The sequence below is a fragment of the Amaranthus tricolor genome, chromosome 11, assembly GCF_026212465.1.
Source record: "Amaranthus tricolor cultivar Red isolate AtriRed21 chromosome 11, ASM2621246v1, whole genome shotgun sequence".
Classification (NCBI taxonomy): domain Eukaryota; kingdom Viridiplantae; phylum Streptophyta; class Magnoliopsida; order Caryophyllales; family Amaranthaceae; genus Amaranthus; species Amaranthus tricolor.
In genome coordinates this window covers 18,028,980-18,051,657 of record NC_080057.1, presented here as the reverse complement: position 1 = coordinate 18,051,657, position 22,678 = coordinate 18,028,980, and the positions used below count along the sequence as shown (strand labels likewise).

Here is a 22,678-nt window from a genome sequence, read left to right as displayed (position 1 = left end):
CGACATCAGAATAGGACTAGTTGATGAGAGTTACCTCGGAAACAAGACAGAGTAAGGAAAGTACAATTCATTTTAGGTATTTTTCAATTCAAATTAAATGTAACCAAATCTAGTATGAATTGGCGCTCAGAACGTATATGGATAGAACTTATAACGGGATCTCGAAAAATAAGTAATTTCTCTTGGGCCTTTATCCTTTTTTTAGGTTCATTAGGATTCGTATTGGTAGGAATTTGCTATCTTTATTTCCCACCCAGCAAATTCTTTTTTTTCCACAAGGAATTGTGATGTCTTTCTATGGGATCGCGGGCCTCTTTATTAGCTCCTATTTGTGGTGTACAATTTCGTGGAATGTAGGTAGTGGTTATGATCTTTTCGAAAAAAAAAAAGAAGGAATAGTATGTATTTTTCGTTGGGGATTCCCTGGAAAAAATCGTCGCATCTTCTTCCGATATCTTATAAAGGATATCCAATCTATTAGAATAGAACTTAAAGAGGGTATTTCTACTCGTCGTGTTCTTTATCTGGAAATTAGAGGCCAGGGAGCCATTCCTTTGACGCGTACTGATGAAAATATGACTCCACGAGAAATTGAACAAAAAGCTGCTGAATTGGCCTATTTTTTGCGTGTACCAATTGAAGTATTTTGAAAAAGAAAGCGATTCTGCCACGTATTCATGGACAGGCAGGAATTGCTTTGCTTTCACTTTTCGCAATTTCAATAGCCGTAAACACTCTTTTTTTTTCTTCAGTGGACTCTTTTTTCTATTTCTGTATTCTTTCGCGAGTCAAGGACTAATTAGCACTATCAAATCACAAAAAAACAAAGAAGAGATTCATGGATTCGATACATTGGAATAGAATTCATGTTTGATAAAAATATTAGATCGCAGAACGTCGACGAACGCGACAGGTTCATTAACAATTTATAGATGAAAAATAAAATGGAAAAAAAGAAAATATTTTTTCCTTTTCTATATCTTATATCTATAGTATTTTTACCCTGGTGGATCTCTTTATCATTTCAAAAAAGTCTGGAATCTTGGGTTACTAATTGGTGGAATACTAAGCAATCGGAAACTTTTTTTAACGATATTCAAGAAAATAATCTTCTAGAAAAATTCATCGAATTAGAGGAGCTCCACTTGTTGGACGAAATGATAAAGGAATACCCGGAAACACATCTACAAAAGCTTCGTATAGGAATCCACAATGAAACCATTCAATTGATCAAAATGCACAATGCGGATTGTATCCACATGATTTTGCACTTCTCGACAAATCAAATCTGTTTCCTTATTCTAAGCGGTTATTCTATTCTGGGAAATAAAGAACTTATTCTTCTTAACTCTTGGGTTCAGGAATTCCTATATAACTTAAGCGACACAATAAAAGCTTTTTCGATTCTTTTATTAACTGATTTATGTATCGGATTTCATTCGCCCCATGGTTGGGAACTAATGATTGGCTCTATCTACAAAGATTTTTGATTTGCCCATAACGATCAAATTATATCTAGTCTTGTTTCTACGTTTCCAGTTATTCTAGATACAATTTTGAAATATTGGATTTTCCGTTATTTAAATCGTGTATCCCCATCACTTGTAGTGATTTATCATTCAATGAATGACTGAAAAGACGAAAAAGGGGTATACGGATATAAATCGAATTCGAATTTCGAACGCGATGTTTGTTACTTTGTACATAATCAAAGCATTACAAAATTGACTTCCTCTTTCTATTTATACCCATCTAAGACGGGAAGTTTCTCCCATATTCCAGTAATAAAATATTATTTCAGTAAATTTAGTTTTCACTTAAAGTAAATAACAGAATCGGGGATAGGGAACTATACTAGCAACCTACCCAATTTATTGTAGAAATTTGCGGAATCAAAGATTGGACCATGCAAACTATAAATACCTTTTCTTGGATAAAAGAACAGATTACTCGATCCATTTGCATATCGCTCGTGTTATATATAATAACTCGATCCTCCATTTCGAATGCATATCCCATTTTCGCACAGCAAGGTTATGAAAATCCACGAGAAGCAACTGGACGTATTGTATGTGCCAATTGCCATTTAGCTAATAAGCCCGTGGATATTGAAGTTCCACAAGCGGTCCTTCCAGATACTGTATTTGAAGCGGTTGTTCGAATTCCTTATGATATGCAATTAAAACAAGTTCTTGCTAACGGCAAAAAGGGGGGTTTGAATGTGGGGGCTGTTCTTATTTTACCTGAGGGATTTGAATTAGCCCCACCCAATCGTATTTCTCCAGAGATGAAAGAAAAGATAGGCAATCTTTCTTTTCAGAGCTATCGCCCCAATAAAAAAAATATTCTTGTAATAGGTCCTGTTCCTGGGAAAAAATATAGTGAAATTACCTTTCCTATTCTTTCCCCGGATCCTGCCACTAAGAAAGATGTTCACTTCTTAAAATATCCCATATATGTAGGTGGTAACAGAGGAAGGGGCCAGATTTATCCTGACGGAAGCAAGAGTTATAATACAGTTTATAATGCCACAGCAGCAGGTATAGTAAAGAAAATTGTACGAAAAGAAAAGGGCGGATACGAAATAAGCATAGCGGATGCCTCGGATGGACGTGAAGTGGTTGATATTATCCCTCCAGGACCGGAGCTTCTTGTTTCAGAGGGTGAATCTATCAAACTTGATCAACCATTAACAAGTAATCCTAATGTGGGTGGATTTGGTCAGGGAGACGCCGAAATAGTACTTCAAGACCCACTGCGCGTACAAGGTCTTTTGTTCTTCTTTGCATCTGTTATTTTGGCACAAATCTTTTTGGTTCTTAAAAAGAAACAGTTCGAGAAGGTTCAATTGTCCGAAATGAATTTCTAGATTCGTGGATTTATCAATATCAAGCTTGTAAGAAGAACAAAATTAACAATTATTTGACAATATTGGACGATCAATAAATAAAAAAATTATGAAAAGGTTCTTCCGTAATCACTTTTTTTAATACATCCATTCTTCTTTCATTCAAATGAAAAGAGAACTAGACCTTTCTTTTCATCATTGAAATCTGTCTGTCATTCAATCGCAGTGCGGTGCTCTCAAAAAGCTAAATCCTCTAACGCTAAAACAAATAGATCAGAAATTCGACCTGGGATTCGCCCGTTCCGATCCTTGCTTACTAAACAGGTGCACCCCCGGATATGTATGTTGAGAGAACCCCAGGAGGCTTTCCCATATACGAAAGGGAGGGAATAAAGAAAGAGAAAACGAATACTAAGGTTCATGGGGTCCTAAAAAAAAAAGAGGATAGAGAGCGCGGAACGGACTTTCCAAGCATAAAGGAATCCCTACCTATACATTCCATGGCAACAGACAGAAGGCAGTTTTGTCGTTGTTGTTAACTCCAGGCCCATTCCCGTTCCAAAAAAGATCCATGAAAAGACTACCATGATTTCCGAACGAACCCAGAGAGAGTCGAGGCTTGTCGTAGATAAGTTTTATGATCCAGTTATTTGCAAGTACGTATCATCTGCTGCTTTATCCGCCGTCTCTGCGGCCGCCAAAAGCCTACCCTCCATCAGATATTGAGTAGGTTGACCCGGGAAGAGATCCGGACGAACCTTCCAACAAGTAGAATAGAAGTTGACCACAAAGCTATCTCTGTTGGGGACTGCTACCCAGAAGGCCATCTCGGGCATGGGAGGAAAAGTCGACAGACAACCGACTGAACTAGGCAATGCCGGTTTAGGCATTGGGGATGAGTCCAGCGGTCAACAAAGGGCTTCTATCTACAGGTGCTTTCATTATGGATCGGTCGACTTGTCACGATCGATTGCTCACAAAGAATTAGGCTTGGGGAGGTGATATAAATCGCTATCGATACGATGCGAGGCTGATTTGCTGACCGTAACGAACTTGACTCTGCCCCTGAAAAAAAGAGCAGGGAGACCTTTGGCCTGGGCTGGGGGGAGAGTGGGGTCGCTTTGCTTTAGTACTTTAGTTCGTAACAAGGCTCGAGAGACCTACTTGACGAGTTTCCTTATGAGTGAGTTTGTAGGTGCTTTTACTTTAAGTTGAGTATTAGTAATAACAAGTTTAAGTCGAGTGTAAGGAAGGGATTCTCCTTAGATAAGCTTTTTAGGAAATAGAAAGAAAACTGCTTTTATGAGCTGTCTCAGTAGTGACCTGACCGACTTTATTAGCTGTGTGAGTAGTGGCTTAGCTGTTAACTGTCTAAAAGCTACGATCGAAAAAATCCCCTTTTTTTTTTGAAAAGAAACCACTAATACGCCCTCCTAAAGGAGCCTTTGGGTCCGTCGTGTAAGGCGAAGAGAATGGAATGAATGGACCCGCAGGAGGCTGAAAAGCCGTAGTGCGCTAGCGCTAGCAAGTTAGCGCAACAACCCAGTGTCTTTTTTTCTTCGCTCCTTCTTTTTTTTTACTTTACATAAGGTTAAACGAAACCGGTTGTTAATGCTTGTAGCTTGTGCTTCTGTCCTTAGTCCATTTTTGGCTGAAACTCTTTGCCATATATTTTTATAACTGAATACTTTCCTCTGTCATCTCTGGTCTGCTTTTTTTGAAAGAAGATTTTCTACCCTGCCTGATTATGAAGAGCTTCGAGTCTATCGGGGGAGGATGTGGTGGTAACCCCCGCAGCTTCGTCTAGAGCCGGGCGTCCAGCCGTATAATAAGACTCACTTTAGCCACTATAGCGACTTCACTCTCAACTCTAGCTGAGAAGTACTCTCCATCCACTTCCCCCCTTTCCGTATGCCCAAAAGCTCGCCCGCCCGGTTTATGAGCCCCTTTACGATTCCCTTACCCAATCTCATGATAAGCAAGCCCAGCAGGCCCTGCCTTAACCTGTCCCCAGACAGTCAGCCCTCACCGGGCTGCTGGCATTGCTAAATGCTCCGCCATAAAGCTGAATACGACAAATCAAATGCGGAAAAAGAAGTCGACCTAACCTTCACCTTCGGTTCCCGTAACCAAGTTTTTCTCACTCCTTATGTACTTTTTCTTACTTCATCCATACTTTTTTTTTAAGTGTAGGGCAAACGGCGCTCTCTACTTTCACTTCTAACTAAAGGCGAACAGCCGGCTTTGCAAGCAAATATAGAGCCCCCGCCCGTTTGAAGTCGTTGCGAGCCGGAAGCGTACCGGCAGTTTGAGTCGCTTACTTAATTTACTAAATTTGAGTCTTTTTATAAAAATAAGATTTATTTATATATATATTATAAACAATTAATTGGTAATTGGAAAAAAATGGATTTTCCAATTGTTAATTCCTGGGAAGCGGAAGAAGCAGATAGAGCAAAGGCCTTCTCTTTCCGTCCGCTCTTCCCGAAGTGAGATAATTGCATGTAAAGATCCGTAAGGGCTTATAGTTTAATTGGTTAAAACGTACCGCTCATAACGGTTATATTGTGGGTTCGAGCCCTACTAAGCCTACTACCCTCTTCTTTTCACCCGAAACAAGGCTATAGAAGTCCCCGCCACCCTGCGGATCTCAATCTAACGGAAGCTCCTGGAACCACACTGCTGCCGCTGTCCTTCGGGCATGCCTCCTACGCTTACCACTTACCTACGCTCTTTCAGCATCCCCCTTCGGGCAAGAAGGCTTTCGTAATACGCGAAGCAGCTGAGCGATAGCTCTTCGATCGCTATATTCTTGCAATAGCGAAGGCATGGTTCATCCTCTAAGAAAGAGTAGATGCGAAGGTTCGGATCGAAGATCTTCGCGAAACGGCCCAAGCGAAGATCGGCACTCGAAGGCTTGAGGAGCAGCCCTCAAAAGGGAAAGACGCGGAGACGGCAGACTCGCCGGTCAAGCAAACCGTTAAGGCTGACTACAGCAGACCGGGGGTTTAAATTCCTCTTTTCCTTAGTCTTGCAACTAAGCTCTTCGAACCTTATTATTCTAATAAGCTACTACATAACCTTTTGTCTTGGTGATTTTTTTCATTTGTTAATCTGAAGATAGAAAACCACAATGATTCCAAACTTCACTTCAAAAGTCTCGTATCCATGCTGTCCCGGCCTCAAACTCTTTTTTCTTCCTTTTCGTTCCGCTTAAACTAGGCAGTTTTCATTATGTCTTCTTTTCAGTGTCTAAGGAGGTTAGGGGTGAGTTAAGCCAATGCGTACAAATATAGAGACCAGGCTCATCCTTTTATGTTGAGGTCAGTGCAAGTCTGTCTATGATTAAGAGTCTAGGTGGTGTTGAAGCTGGCTCATTCATGCTAGTCATCTTAAAGCTATGAGTCAGAACAATGTTCACCAACTCTTCTATACTAATCTTTTTCATATAAAAAAATAAAATTGTATGAGTTTGAATTGTTTTTAGTGTTTTGTCTCCTCCCCAAGGTAAGATTGACGAGCGGGCGATCCCTGTCTTGCTTGTTTAAAAGCTAGCTTTTCTGCGGCACTCAAATTCCATTTTGGAGAGCTCCTTCGGCTCGGCTCCTTTTTTTCAATGGTATGGACTTCTTTTTTTCTTCTAGCCCAAAGGAGGATAATCCCTTTTGGGAGCTCAATCTTCACGGTAATAATTATGCCAATTCTGTCTAAAAATCTCTTTAGGTGATCAAGAGGGCTCCCTTTGTTCAGTAGATGAGATTAGGATGAAAGGTATTATATCTCAACTATCTATTTTATTTTCTTTTTCAAATCAAACTTTGGCCTGCGGTAATGTAATGGGGATTTCATCTTATAAATTCTTTTTTCTATGATGAAAGAAAGAGAGAGAGAAAGTAGCAGAAGTGCTTCTAGATCTCTAGAAAGAGGGTCTAATTTAGAACAAGACTTTCTCTCTCTTTTTCCATTTTTCCCTAGCGCTCTTTTTTTACTTTTTGAACAATTTCATTGCCCTAGAAGTTCTTTCTTGATCGAAAGGATATAAGACATACGAAACCTTAGCTTCGCTTACTTTTTGAAGTATAACCTTCGCCGCGACATTGGTGGCTCTTCGTGCTTCCCGCAGGCTTTTTTTATAGAGAGAGAGTCAGAGGGGCGGTACGGAAGATTGGTCTGCTCCGAAAAGCTCCGCTTTTGGGTTCGCTCCCTCTACTCTATGCGGTCGGCCTTCTTACTAGTCTGCCTTCTTTCTCTTGATGGAATATAACAATGCCCGAGCTCCAGCTTTGCTTGCGTTCTTCGCCGGCGCTCGCCGGATGTATCACTCATCCTGCTCCTAAGGTAAGGAGTTTTCTGTGTGTTATAATCTTTACGAGAATGAATCGCAGATGTTGGTTGAGAATTGTTCGGGAATTCATTGATAATTACTTTGCCAGGTTCTAGGGGGCTACTCTTCTTTTTTGTCGATCGAGCCGCTCCCCCTCATTCCACTCGTCCAGCCTTCTTCACGAACTTGTACAATCGATGCCACAAAGATAGCCAACTCTATTATCGAAGAAATAAGGAAACGGGCGACGATTTGGCACCAGATATCCGGAGGTGTGGAAAGAGCAGCTGTGAGAAGGGGAAAAACCATCAAAAAACGACGATTGTTCGTGAAGGTTTCCACAGAAAGACCCCTCAGTTCTGGCAAACGGATCACAATTACAGGTACCTGAGAGCATACCGATGGAATGAACGAAATACGAACAGTTAACATAATATAGTCATAGATCTTAGGTTGTAACTTGATCATGAGCGAATTTGTTGATGTTTCACCCGCGAAGTATGGAAAGTGCCAAACATTGGGAACTACCCGGGAAAGAGTTAAGAACAGGAACAAGAAGAAGCAAAAACCACTTAAATGGAAAAATCTATTGTATTTCGTCCTTTGTTCCCCATAGCAACTGGGGATCAAAAAGCACCAAATTTGGTGACTTACAAAAGGAAAGACGAAGTAAGAGCATGCTATTGAAGACGTTGCTACATATGTCGGGAAGGCCTCCGTTAATTGTGTACGAACAAAATACGAGTCCAAAGGCAGGGTAAGAAAGGGTTTAGCTAATGGGAATATTAACTCTTCCGGGAACCAATAACGCGTAAACCATGTCAAACCAAGACCGATCAATATCCGAACGAAACGGATTCGAACTTCTCCTAGAAGAGTTTCCAATGCGAAATCAAATTCATAGGATATATATGAGTAATTCAAAAGATAAATGAAAATCTATTCTTTTCTAAGATTCGCCTTACTAACAGTAAAAGACTCCTTTTGGAAGTAGTCATTCTTCCATGCCTTAGGGCTTTTTCTCTTTGTCATGCCGACGCCTTAGACAATAGAGTCTGACCGTGGTAAGCAGACTTCTTCTGTACCATCTCAGCCTTGCCCCTATATAATTTTAGTAAGGGCACGCCTTGATACCTGTTAGAAGAAACCGAACGTGGAAGCGGAAGAACTTTCTTTCCCAAACCAGCCCCATGACTGTAAGAATAATAAAGAAGAGAGGAGGCCGGGCCATCAAGTCTCTTGAAGGCTGGAAAACGAAGCGAAAAAGGAAGTAAAGCGAAGAGCAGAAAAGAAAGAGAAAGAATTGAAAAAGCCAAAAATCTGACATCACCACAGACTCATTTTGTTTTCGCTCCTTGCAGGCGGAGCGGCATACCGAAAAAAAGAAAAGCGTTAGTTATCGGATTTGAAGCGATGACTTAAGCATAAATACCTCGCTTTTGTTCAATTATAAATAAAAAAGAAAGAATTTTGATGGAGATTTATAGCATCATTCAAGTAAATACAGATTAAGATCGTAAAAACATGAGCTTGTAATATAGCTACCCCTAATTCCAGACCGGTTAATGCAAGAACTATAAATAAAGGACCAAGATCTCCTATGAAATATAAAAGATCATTCATACATAGCATAGTCCAGGCGAACCCACTTAAAATCTTTACTGAACTATGCCCGGCCATCATATTAGCAAATAAACGTATTCCTGGGCTTAATGCGCGAAAACAATGAGGGATTAGCTCAAGGAGTACTAAAAAAGGTGCTAACGGCAGTGGGACTCCTGCAGGTAATGAGAAGCTTAAAAAATGAAGCCCATTTTTTTGAAATCCCACTATAGTAATGCCAATAAAAATGGAAAATGAAAGACCCAAAGTAATGAGAAAATGACTTGTAACTGTAAAGCTATAGGGTATCATACCCTGGAGATTACGAAATAACAAAAAAGTAAAAGTGACCAAGATGCAAGGGAAAAACTTTTGTTTCACATTTCCGGAAAGACCACCTATTTGTTCGTTTACCAGGTTCAGCACGAAATCATAAAGAAGCTCTACCAAGGATTGCCAAACATTTGGTACTGAGTTTCCTCCTCCCTTTTTAGTAACAAAATGAAGCAGAAGTAGGACCAAACTGAGAGTTAGCAGCATAAACAAAGATGGATTTGTGAATGAGAAATACAAGTTTCCTATTTTCATAGGAATCAATGGGAGAATGGAAAATTGCTCAAGTGGGCTGGGGATCAGTCCCGCTAGATGAAGAGCATCGTGATAAGCTTCACTTTGTACTCCGTTTTCGCTCAAATCATTCAAAAGGTACTGCAGAAAGGCGGTATTGTCGCTTTCCGCGTGTAAAGCTTCGGCCGCAACCAGAACATCGTCGGGACTTCTGCCCACCATCAACTCTCCCAATTTTTCGTGGATATCATGGTGAAGTTCGACTATAAGCTCACTTGAAGGGTTAAGACCAGGGTGATCTTCAAAAATCCCACCGGAACAACCCTGAGTACTGGACGATTGAAGACTATAATCGTCAATAGTCGTCGTCGATTGACTCAGAGTTGTAGCATCACTGGAAGTTGTATTCAGACTTTCCTCATCAAATAAAAAGAGTCGTCGGATTCGTTGCATATCGAAAGTTTGATTTTGAATGATTCTCTCCAGACAGCTTAACTCCGTCAAGCCTCTAGAAATGGTGGTTAAAGTATGGTTAGGTGGTTGGTTGTTGACCAACAACGGAATGGGACAGGCATTGTTTGCGGTTGACTTCTCTATGGCTATAACGAAAGAGACTCTTCTTTTGGCGAGAATTGGGTCCTGCAGTGGTAGAACCTCGTGAACCGGGCGTACTACTTCCCAACCTTCTGTAAACCTTTCTTCTCTATACGATATTTTATATTTAAAGTCAAAAGCTCAAGACACGCATCCACCCGATAAGTATATAGTTCGTTTTGACCCTCAAGCCAAGGGTACGATTCCAGGTCTTCCAGTCAAGTTGTAAGCCTTAGCCTTATAGCTCGCCTAATCCAATCTTGTTGTGCTTGATTATATGTTCTAAGGGGCTTAACTAGAAAAAAAAGTCATAGGAATAAATCTCCATTAGATAGGTGAATGAGCAGACACACCGCCTTTTCACTCCCGGAAGAACGAAAAAACTTAATGAGTGCAATGAAGCAAGCCATAAGTTCATATGATGTCGTGAGCTTAAGACCACACCGAATAAGAAGGGTGAGTTAAGGAGGAACACGGTAATCATATGGTTATAATAGTTCTGGAGGTAAGTTAATAAAGGTGGAAAAAGCCAATCAATCTCAGTACTTGAGGATCTCGCCTCTTTCTCTTTTTAAAGAAAAGGCTTTCTAATTGTTCCTAGTTAGGAATGCGGATGATAGGGGGGGCATTCTAAAAACTATTAGGCAATATGCACTATCTTAAATAGTCTATATGGAGTATCCCCTGGACTAAAGTTGACCTATTTCCTTAAACTTCGCTTAAGCGATTACATACCTCCTACTAGTGGTCCTCATTGCAGATAGTTAGAACGACGGGTGAAAGCACCAAAAGCAAGTTATCTAGCCCATTCTAAGTGAGTGTTCAATAACGCCCCTTTCCTTCTTTTAGTTGTTCGCCAGCCAGGAAGTCAATATATGAATTCGGAGGAGAACTTCGGGCAAGAATAATGGTGGAAACCCCGAATCTTTTCGGGTCCGAAATCAACATTTCTAGCTGAAACATACTGTTCTAGTTCTTTTATGGGGTTCGGACAAGACCCTTTCTTTGAAATCCAACTAAATAAAGTGAAGCAAATATGGCGGTAAGTAGAGGGAGAAGATTATAACATTGGGGTGGGTTTCTCTTAATTCTATTGAAGTAACTTAGCCTAACGACAGGTTACGGCACACAGGCGGAGGTCTCAACTCCTTTTCTATTTCGAACACGTGTAAAAAACCTTTTATCCTTCGATCAATTAGTCGATATAAGTATCTGAAAGCCAAGTGAAAGGGTAAGATTCTCTCTCCTTCTTTCTTTCGAACTTTGCTCTTAAGTCTTTTTTAATTTTGAACGAAGGGCGTAAAGACGAGTTCCAAGAGTCGTCTAAGCACACCCATTCTCTTAGGGGACGCCAAAAGCTAGCCTCACTCTCATATCTTTTTACCTTTCTACCACGGTCGAAGGAATGTGTCCCAGGGCAACATAATGAAAGAGGAAGGAAGATTCTCCCGCTGGTGCTTCCTCTTAGTCCCAAGGAAAAGCTTTTACGACTGGACGGACATACCGAATAGTCGGAGAGAAGGAATAGACCTAGGAAGGAAAGAAAACCCCTCGATACAAAGGAATTGCCCCCGAGCAGCAGGTAAGGTAATAGGATAATTTTTCAAGGGCTTATCCTACAAAGACGATCGCGAATGGGGCTCCCCTGCAACCTAATTACTTTCCTCTCACCCGAGTCTTAATCTCAAAGAAAGGGAATTGGCCCTGATACGGCTTCGAAGACTACTGTTAGGCATGGACTGCTAGCAGACTGGAAAGAAGGACTTGTTACATCCTCAAAAGAGTGAAAAGTACCTCAACAAATAGAAAATAAAGTAAAGACAAGAAGAAAGTCTAGCCGGAATAAACTACATGAAAGCAAGCAGAGGAAGCGGAGAGGTACTTGAGAGAATGGAGGGCAGGGGCCCCTAATCGAAAGCAAGGTACGTAGCGGGAATGGGGATATACTGATTAACCTACCTTTGGAGAGCTGCGAATCCTTAGAGGAAGAAGGTCTTACGGGTTAGAAAGGACTTTTAGAGCATATATAATGTGTTCAAGTTGCCGCTGCTGAGCGTTAGAGTTCCTCTGAGTCTGGAAATATGCTTTTCGACAAGCTCAAGCCTTTGTCCATCAAGAACAGTTCATAGGAATAGGACCAAGCAGGCTTAGAAGCCAAGAACCAGTAACTCCTGAGCCTATGTATGAATCTACATCCCCTCGGCTCGTCCTATCAATGAGTCCTAAGACCCCATTCTACACTAGAAAGACTTCGAGCTTAAGTCGTTGACTGAGATATTGGTGAAACGTCAGTTCATGGGAAAGAGTCATTCCTAAGTCCAATCTCGAAATCAAGAACCTAGGAACCCGCAACTATGAAGCTTCGACCGATGAGATATCGAATTCCTATAGAAACCTATATCAAGTATTTCTCGCGGATTGCTTTATGAGTGAGGATTGGCCCAGATTATTTAGAGGTTCTATCCTCTGCCTACGTGAACTCCTATTGGTAGGCTTAACTAGGCAAGGACTAAGTGACTTGTCTTCCTTTTTCGGATGTGAATTGGGAGATTTACTCATTAGTATTGGAAGAATCATCCCTACGCGGTCAATCCACAACTAGAAGACAAAGAAGAAGACTTTCGAATGAGGCTAGATCGGATGTACGGGATCGATTCCCTATGAGCTTCCCCTCAATTGAATCCACCCTCTATCGCAACTGCTTGTTCATTCCAAAATAATTTCTTTTCATAACCAGGCATCGCTCTCAGAGCAAGAAAAGGCTCCTGTCTATGTAAGAGGTTCTTGCCAAACTTTCGAACATGGCGTAGAGGTTTACACGCCATAGTTATTGGTTCTACTTTCATTGAAACTCTACAGGGAAAGGGCCCAGAAATACCTGTGCCTGTGCGGTCAGCCGGGGTAGACAGCGCAGTGGTGGCATGTATAGTCGATGGAGTGAAGCCGGAAAGCTGGGAGACCTTATAATAGGAAGAGCGGAGGAACAACTTATCTTAGTTAAGCTTTTCAAAAGGAGCATTCGCCTATCAAATAGTTCATAGGTCGATACCCCATTTTCCAGCTCAACGGAAAGGGGGAAATTACTTATTCTTTAGCTGACCATTACCAATAGTCTAAAGCTCATCGTAGGCAGCTCTCTTTCTCTTCTGTAGACGAAGTCGTTTGGGCTGACATTGCTCTTTCTTCAGACTCTTTAGAGAAGAAAGACAACTATCAAGCTTCGGCATCCAGTCTCATATTTTTGATGGCATCTCGCGAAATGAGATCTACTGGCAAAATACCCCATTCCTAAAGGACTTTCTTTCTTCTATTAGTATATTCGACTTAAGCAAGGGACTTGGGAAGACCCATTATCAAGCTTGGCATCGGTCTCTCTTTTGAGCTCTTTGTTGCTTGCGTCCCATTTAGAATACACTATTTCAAGTCCTCTTTCACTAGAGTCAATGCTGCTTTTAAGCTTAAGAGAATGCTTTTGTCTCCGTCTAGCCTTAAAGGAAAGGGTCATACTCTTCTCACTCCATTGCCATTTCTTCCTTCTCTTAAATAAAGTAAAAAATCCAGTAATACTATCAGAAGTTATCGTTTACTAGAATTCGTTATTGAGTATTCTAAGGCGGGTTCAGGATTCGAACCTGCAATCTTCAGGTCTAATATAAAATCGAAAAGGTACAGGCTTAACTTGATTCCCTTATTCCTTCCGGATACCTATCTTAGTTCCTACTTTTCATTCTATAAGGAGAATAGTAGAAGAAACTAGGGATTCTATCAGGACTGAAACAGAATCAGCTAACTGAGACTGAGAATAAAGAAAGAGAACAGAGAATATGCTTTCGGTTAAGCTTCCGCTTCAACCGCCTTATCCACAGGTACCAGTTCAACTTCCTTTCCTGAAACTGATAATGCTACAGCTACCTTCACAGAAGGATTTCCCGCTCTTGGTCTACTTATTTCTTCTGGGAGAATCCCAACAGCAACTACTTATTCAAAGACTGCGGGTATCGGAGAAAGAACAGCAGCCTATTTACAAGGGTTTGTCTCTGACTCTCTTTATAGTTCACTCGTTGCATCGGCATAAGGGATACCTTTAAGTCTACCAAGTCATATCGAGTAGGCGGTCTTCACTGGTTCTTCTCCGGAATCGTAATGTACAGGTCCAATCCTGAAACTGATAATGCTACAGCTACCTTCAGTGAGAGGTCTTGTCCTTATGTATTCTCTTTCCGTAAGCTTTGCTTAAGCAACTTCATACCTTGCTCCACGATCTTAGTTTGCTTTCGCCAGATACCTCTTTATCTTAACGAAAAAGAGCTTTTCAGGAATAGAAAGGAATAGCCTTATGAAAGAAGCCTCACCGTCAGTCTTTGCTCGATATGATTCATCCGGTACCTGGTATTGGTAGTAGCATCAGTCTCTTATCCTTCCCTCTGTATGAGTTGAGAGGCTGAGGAGAAGTCTACTAACTATAGGGCTACTCTACCTGACGATTGTTGTCTTCATTCAAGAAAAAAAAATGGTTTCATAATGGATTTAGGAGCTATTGACATAAAGGAAATGGGATGAGTATGATTAACTAACCCCACGGAGCGGTAAACTCCTCAGATGAATGGATTGACTGGTTCGCTGTACCACTACTGCATCTGGGGATAAAGAAGACATAGGCTACCGCTAAACCTTCAAAGGGGTCAAGCAAGTGGAAGGCCCCGAAGTCTATGACAAGGCTTTCAAGATTCAATTCAAAAAAGGTCCTCCCGCACTGCACTTTTAGACCGGTCCTTCAAACAAAGGCTTAGTAAGCACAGATTCCCTAGAAAGAAAAATTTCCTATAAAGCCTCTCTTCCCCAGAATTAGAATGCTTTCCTTAGCTAATACTGATTGATTCACCGCATCTTCTCGTTCATTACATTAGGAGATCTAACCAAGCACTCGAAATGCGACATCTGAGATTGCCTCTTCTATTGGCGAATAGAATTCCTCTATGAGTTGCTCCCTTGAGCGCCCTGCTAAAGAAAGACCAGTAACTTCCCCTTCCCTTGCTAATGCTACTTTTTAAGCAAAGAGGGGTGCCCGCTTATTCTTCGATACGTGCCTGGTTGAAATGTATGATTTCTTTATTAGTAAAAAAATTAGCTGAGGATATGAAGTCGCTTAAGCGAAGCTTACGGAAACGAAATCTAGTATAGAATCCTGCACTCATCTAGCTAGAATTCGTAATCACCAGGTCAAGGTATTTTGTTAGCCTCTTCCACTGCTGCCATCTTGACAGGCTACTGTGACAGTGACTGGGGAAGGTGTCCAACAACAAGGAAGTCCACTACAGGCTTCTGTATTTTTCTGGGATGCTCTCCGATATCATGGGAGTCGAAGAGGCAGAGTACAGTTGCAAGGTCTACTGCGGAGGCTGAATACAGAGCCATGGCAATGACTACTTGTGAAGTAGTATGGCTATCTCACCTACTGAAGGAATTAGGCCTACATAAAATTGGCCCTGCTATCCTCAAGTGTGACAACAAGGCTGCCTTATCAATTGCAGTGAATCCAGTTCACCATGAAAAGACCAAGCACGTTGAAATTGACTGTCATTTTGTTAGGGATAAAGTTAATGCAGGGGCTATCTCCACAGAATATGTTCCAAGCCAGAATCTGATTGCAGATATACTGACTAAGCCTTTGTCAGTAACTCAACACAACCATCTCAACTCCAAGCTGAGTGTTCCATCTGCTATGCCACACTCATCTTGAGGGGGAGTGTTGAAAGGATGCATTTCTTTTCCAATTCAGCTTTGTTGACTTTTTCCTTCCCAGAAATTACTGAGCTTAGACCTCCCAAAGGCGGGAGAGGAATGAAAGTTACTAGGGCTCGGGAAGACCTTTCAATTGCTGGAAAATACTATTTATAGATTGCTCGAGAATATCTAGAGATTTCTGAAGAATGCCCATACCCATAGACTGGAGAATATTTCGATTTAGAGAGTCCAACTTTCACTACCACTAAAACTCCCTCAATTAGAGAAGCAGGGGAACTGGCAAGAAGAAAAGAAAGATAGACCTGTGCTCATACTTAGGAATAATCGATTAGGCTAGACAGCGAGTAAGCCAATCCAGTTCGAGTACTTATCCTTGCTAAACAGTATGTTAACTCGGGCCAGAGACAGCTGGATTGGGGATTGGAAGCGGAGACCGATATGCAACGAAGCTCTAAATGTCTTGCTTTCAAAAGTCTCTTTTCTTCATGGGAAAAATGGCAAGAGTTAACCTTTCCCTAGGCGGAATGGAAAGCGATGGGAGTGGATATCTTTCTTTCTCGCTGCATGCAAGTTCGAACTTTCCAGGAGCCTTAAGACTGGCCTTGAAGCCGTATTCATTCGTATTTCGAGATGAAGACTTAAAAGCCTTCTACGGAGCACTGCTTATCCATAGTCTTCCACGGCAACTACTGCTTCTGGACGGGAGGGGAACCCTTTATTTCGGGGTCAGGCCGATCTGGTAGAGGTATGTTTTAACTCTTAACTCGCGAGCAGGAACGAGACTGAATAGGGGAAGGCCTATAGGTACGAGAGTCACTAAACTGCTTGCTTCAGTTGCCCTTTCACCGAACCCACGGTCAAGAGCTCTTTTCGTAATGAAGGCTTAGAATCACCCTCTCGCCTACGGATCGAGTAATGTCATTCCTTTAGCCTAACCCCGATTGAATAAGAGAGGGTACTCTCTACATTTCATTCCACCTTTTGTTTTGGCCTTATACTGGCATTAAAAAAAGAACTACTAAACGTAAACGGCGCCAATCAATGCTTTTTCTACAAGAAGGTACTCATAAGGAGAAACCTTTTTAGGGAAGAATACCTAAACGACTACTTCAGAGGATTGCTTCTAAGAGATTTTTCCCTTCATAGAGCTGGCCTAGAAATAGAAGTAGAAATTGGAGTTCATTCCCCATAACCATAACAGTATTTACTTTATTTTTTCAAGTAGTGGTTTGAAGGAAAAAGGCTAGTAGTTATCGGGTAAAGGGCTAGGATAAATGAATGCAAGTCTGCTAGCTTAAAATTTAAGTAAGATGCTCTATTATATAATTATAGAAACTTAATTCTCTCTTTCCCGAATAAGAGGAATTCTCTCTTGTAGTTGCCGTGCCAGTTGGAGTAGCTTTCGCAGCAGATTTCCTTATGGCTGTTTACATGCTTAAGCAAAGCTTATGGAAGAGAAGAAGGAGTGCAGTCAATAAAAGAATAAAAGAAGAAGACACCTGCTTCTATTAGCTGACATAAAAGACAAAGATTCTTCGTTCTTTCTGAGAAAGAGTTCGAGATCAGAGAGGGCAGACCGGCCACAACGTCTGGCATAGTAGGAAATGGTGCCCTTGGCTCAGTCCTGCCAGCAGTAGTTCTTTCCTGGCTGAAAAGGCATCTTTTAAAAGCGTCTGATAGGGAACGTCCCTATTCTTACAATCGAGCATTTTTACTTAGATAGGTAGGTTCGCAAAGCCCCACCATCCTAACATGGGTCAGGATCGGTAGAAGAGGCCTGTCCTGCTTTACAAGGAGAATCTATTTCTTGTGTCTGATGATTGATCTGTAGATCAAACTCTTCCTAAGAAAGAAAGAGGGATAACTTACTTCAATCTAACTTGATGACTGGATCCCTTGGAAAGAAAAGGTTATGTAGTAGCATCCCTCTGTTAAGTGAAGTAACAGAACTCTCCTTAGTGCTTTGCAAGATGAGGAAGGAGAATCCTGGACTCTATTCCATTATAGCCAACGTCTCTGTTGACGGGCCCTTCTCATAGTAAAGGGGGTTCGAACCTACAGTCTCAACCGGGGACTTGCCCTTCTTTTTATGATCAAAATGAGTTGACTGATGGTGCCGATCCGAGACGGTAATGCCATGTATCCGAAAGAGTACTAACATAATTTGCGTGTAATCACAAAGGGAATCTTTATGGGTAAACAGAGAATACACCTGCAACAAATGTCATTCTCTTCCTCTACGATAGCTTACTAGAAAGGAAGTATGAGCAATTCACTTATAGAATATTCATATGTATGTTTGATGATTGCTTTCAAGATTCAATTCAACTTTGAAGTCGATGTTCGAACGCTTTTAGGAAAGATCCCATTGGAAAGCTTAAAGCAAAGAAAACGAAGGAGATCCTCTCTCCCTATGGTCGAGCGTCTTCAAACCTCTCCCCGGTGAGTGAAAGGGCATATCCTATACCCTGTCCCCTTATCGAAATCTGGGACTTCATGCTTAAGAATCCAAGGATCGGGCTCACGAGAGGACCTATTGGAACATATCTCTACCTTTCTGAATGACTAGTTTCCTGTATTGAGATTGGACTGTCCATCCACGCCAAAAAGCAGATTTGTGAGCTGATGCTCAGCCTCTAAATGGGGATTCTCTCGAGCCCCAAGTGCACAGCTTAAGATCTTCGGAAGGTTTCATCCTTAGTAAGACCTTCTTCAAGTAGGACTAGAGCGGGCGTAGCTGTATAGATTACATTTTCAAAAACGAAGGGAATCCCAGAAAGTTGGGATTGTGCCGATACGCGGATAGGGATGTCAAATGACTTAAGACCTTAGCTTTACGAGTTAAGAATTAGTAAATAGAAGAAAGTTACCAACTTTTCTTTATTGGAAATATTAAGCAAGCCTCCTACCTTACTTATCGTGAAGGGGTATTCTATTAGTCACAAGTTCCCTCTAGTATTTCACTAGAGACCGACAAGTGTGTTCTTATCTCTATTGGTTATCAATTATTGGTAGGGGCTTTTGAGAGTGAAACTACACCATCAACAACGACCAATACGATATCATACTGCGCCGATGCTGCAGATGCTCGGAACACAGACTCGGTTGTAGGCAAGGACCGATAAGGCGCTCATTAAGAATGATATTTGTTCCTTACCTCTGCTCGTTTAGAGGAGGCCCGTACCCCCGTACTAATACCGATTCCCAGACCTAAGATACCTGACGGCAGAGAGCCAAGCCGAGGAGCTATTTTGAAAGAAAACTGCTCTATTCGCCTACCGAATGCAATCTAGCGAACAGAGAAGGCAAGTCGGTAAACGAAGAAATTCCTGCATCCTACCCTACCATCAAGGAAGACCTCCAAGTCTCAGGTGTGAAGCGAAGGTTTAACGTCGAAGGGGACAGAACAAAGAACCAATTACGATATAGCCCTGTAGTTCGGTACACAAGGAAATTCTCACTAGCGTACTCAATCGCAGAAAGGGAACGATGCAGTCGGAGGTTTTCCTCTTCTCCTACAGGTATCCTTCCGCAGAGGAGTTACTGCCGGCTTACCGTATACTGTACTGTATAGTGAGTTACCAATAATCTTATCCTCTGGGTACAGAGGAAGAACGAACAAAAGGGAAATATTTTATTCAAAGGGCAGATAAGCTGGTTTCGGAGGGGCGATAAGGTTTAGGTTCACCATCGACTTTCGCTTCTTGGGTGTATAAAGCCAACTGCAGCGAGTCAGCGAGATGCTGCCATAATATGAAGATTTCAAAAAGAAGAAAAAGAAAGAAGAAGCTTAGTTGCGCCCAAGCTAAAGCTCTTTCCCCAAACAAACAATCATCAAACAGGAGAAGCTCCGAGCAGCAACTCCTACGTGGCGAAATATAGGCCTACCCCCAACTTCTTCTTTGAGCCAGTTTCAACGGGCTCAGTGCACAAGGACAGATTTGTTACCAGGTTCGCAGTGGTACGCACCACTTCAACAGTAAGAGTTATTCTACCTATCTTCTTTTAATAATAATATTGTTAAGCATGCCAGTCTTCCTACACCTATTTGTTTAAGTTTGCTCAAAGGAGCATGCCCTAGTCTATGGTGCCACAAGGCATATTGTTTTTGCTTATTTACTACAGAATTTGCACTAATTTCTGCCACCTTAGTACAAAGTTCTTCTTTTTCTGCAACATTAACTGCACCTTTTCTTCTAACTTCTTTTCTTGCCTTTTCTCCAGCTCATTCACAGGCAGATTCACTAGGTAATATAGCCCATTTTCTGCTTTCCCAACAGCCCTAACAGTCAGAGTAGCTGAGTCCTGAATCACACAAACATCAGGGTAAAATGTAACTTTGCACTTTTCATCTTTCACTAACTTTTGTACTGACAGTAAATTGTGCCTAAAGTCAGGCACACACAACACATCTCTCAGATTAACACCACAATTCAACTGCACATTTCCTATATGAGTTATAGTTGCACATTTTCCAGTGGGAAGATTCATTTTAGGCTGATTTCTAGTTTCTCTAACTGTTGTCAACATGTTTCCATCACATATCATGTGATCAGTGGCCTCTGAGTCAATGATCCACTTATCTACACTAGCATAAGCACAGTAAGAGAACACCATACCTGCAAATGTGCCATCCATCTCATCCTCAGTTTCTGAGCCTTGCTTGCTTCCAGAGCCAGATGGTAGTAGCTTCAGCAATTGATCAATCTGCTGCTGTGTAAGCAGATTGTTCTGTGACCCATTCTCAGTTTGGACATTTGCAGCCAGCTTAGGACCTCCACCACCAAACTTAGGTTTAGTCCATTTGTTTCCTGCACTTTCCTTTCCTTGAAACCTCTGCTGCACCTTGTACTTGGGATGCCACTTGGGATATCCAATGATGCCCCAGCACCTTTCCTTGGTATGACCTTTTCCCCCACAGTTTGTGCAAACCACAACATCAGTATTTCCTTTGCTGTACATAGCAGCAGGTTCAAGGTTCATCTTGGAGATATTCAGCACTTCCTTGAATAAGGCAGCTTCTGTTTTAGATGTTGAGTTGATTAAGAAGCAAATGGCTTATCTTGTCCAATTAATGAAGAAGTATGAACTTCATGATGGAGGTATAGTTCATGGGCCCGTAACTCAATCTGATGGAATGGAAAATGGGGATAAAAACCTTTACCCTGAGAAGGAGATCTCTTCCAAGGATGATGCGGCGCCTTCTAACAATGAGAAGCCTCCTTCCGCTGAAGCCAACATCAGGAAACCATGGTCAAGTTTCTTCAAGAAGAATACTCTCACTGAAAAAGGTATGACCCTTTCTTTTGTGGCTCCTATAATTAAAGATGGGGTTGCAGTGGCTAAATTGGACAGAGAAGATGTGATTAAAATGTCTAAAGTCTGGGAATTTGCAGTGGTTATGTATGTGGTTGGGGATGCCCCTACTGTTCTGTCTTTACATAAATTCATTGCTCTTGCCTGGAAATCAATTGCAAAACCAGTGGTGTACTACCATGATGATGGGTATTTTATTGTAAAATTTAGATCTGAAGATGATTTTAATGAAGTTATTAACACTTATCCTTTGGCTATGGGGAAAATAAGTCATTATTAAAAATAGGACGACTGCTTCCGGCTATCAATGAGTAGGGTCTTAGAGAAAGACCAATGAAAGAGTTGCCTACGATCCGCAGAAAGAGGGTTATTTAGGTTCAAAGAAAGGGCTAGAAAGGTATACCTTTACTGCCCGGAGAGCTACTAGCTCAAAAGCATAAAGAAAGAAGGATTTTTGAATGATAAATACAACTTTACTATTTTAAACCTTGAATTCGTACTGCCTGCTTCCGTCGATACAGCTTTCTCGCTTTATCGCTCTCTATTGAAGCTTTATTCCTCCCATTGATGGATCGAACAAGAATTTTCGTATACAGTGCCCGAAATCCCTGTTGTTTGGTCCTTGTACCCTCAACGTCTTCATCGATTGGTGGAGGCGGCCTTTGGCTAGAGGGCATATTAGTAGACCGGAACCAATGAACTGCATTAGAAGAGCCATACACTTCCTCAAGTGGTCCCCGAAAAGGTCTTTCAGGGCGGAGGCACTAACTTCACACCAACATGCTTTGCACTAAGCAAGTCAACTATCTTTCGGGGTCTATTGCTCCCAGAAAGAGCGAAAGAGAGACAGACGAGCCCAGCCAAAGTGGGTAGAGTGACCAAGCCAAGTTAGTAGTTCCCGGATCAAGCCCAAGTCAATAAGGTGCGGAGCGAAGGTGCCACTTCAGACTTTGATTAGGTTTCTGCTTTCACTGAATGCCCTACTCTAAGGGCAAGTAGCCCGAGGGGGGACTTTTTCGTGCTTGCTTTTTTCTTTGTTTATTATCTAAAAGCTTGGCATGGAAAGGCTACCCAAGAAGTCTTTTTCGCTGCTTGGTTCGCGTAAGCTCAATGCTTAGGGCAGAGTTATGGCTTTACTCCTTCTTAATCTAGCATTGCTACTCTTCTGACTATGTCTAAAATGGGACCAGACCGACAGCCCACCACTGGAACTTGCTTTGCTCTCGCTCGGCTCACTCCCGCCTGTCTTCTTGCAACCATAGTAAACTATGAGAAGGATCTTTCAGTTCACTGCAGTTGGAACCTCACTGACCTTCTCGGGCAGTTACTCTAAGCTTGGGTCTCCGCCAGCTTCCCTTTCTTTTTTTTTGTTAACCCGGTTCGTCTTCGACAAATGAAAGACTAATGAAGACTACATCCGGAAAGACCCTCCTACCCGCCTACTCCCTAAGGAATAAGAGGCCACATTTGTAGATTCAATCCAGCTATAGGTTCCCCTACGGCTACCTTGTTACGACTTTACTCGCGAACCTTAGTTTGTAATTAATGACCATCTCCACAGTTATGAAATTCTCCCAGTGGGGCTTAGTTGAGTTACTATTTCCATAAAGGTTATATAAGTTTGGCTAGTATCCTGAAAAAGCATTAAATCATGCAAGTTTTTTTACAATGTGTTCAAATTT

General features: G+C 41.6%; 1 protein-coding gene and 3 pseudogenes across 1 annotated transcript; 2 read left to right on the top strand and 2 right to left on the bottom strand.

The window, feature by feature from the left end:
• Positions 1 to 111: 111 nt before the first annotated feature.
• Positions 112 to 3,191, top strand: LOC130827061 (cytochrome f-like; annotated as a pseudogene).
• On the top strand, positions 647 to 1,904 carry LOC130827052 (chloroplast envelope membrane protein-like). Its single transcript, XM_057692678.1, has one exon. It carries the CDS (start codon positions 933 to 935, stop codon positions 1,488 to 1,490), a length of 558 nt encoding a protein of 185 aa, XP_057548661.1. The 5' UTR covers positions 647 to 932; the 3' UTR covers positions 1,491 to 1,904.
• A 3,146-nt stretch (positions 3,192 to 6,337) lies between the features above and the next one.
• On the bottom strand, positions 6,338 to 8,204 carry LOC130827044 (uncharacterized tatC-like protein ymf16; annotated as a pseudogene).
• LOC130827045 (ATP synthase subunit a-like) lies at positions 6,338 to 10,066 on the bottom strand (annotated as a pseudogene).
• Positions 10,067 to 22,678: the final 12,612 nt, after the last annotated feature.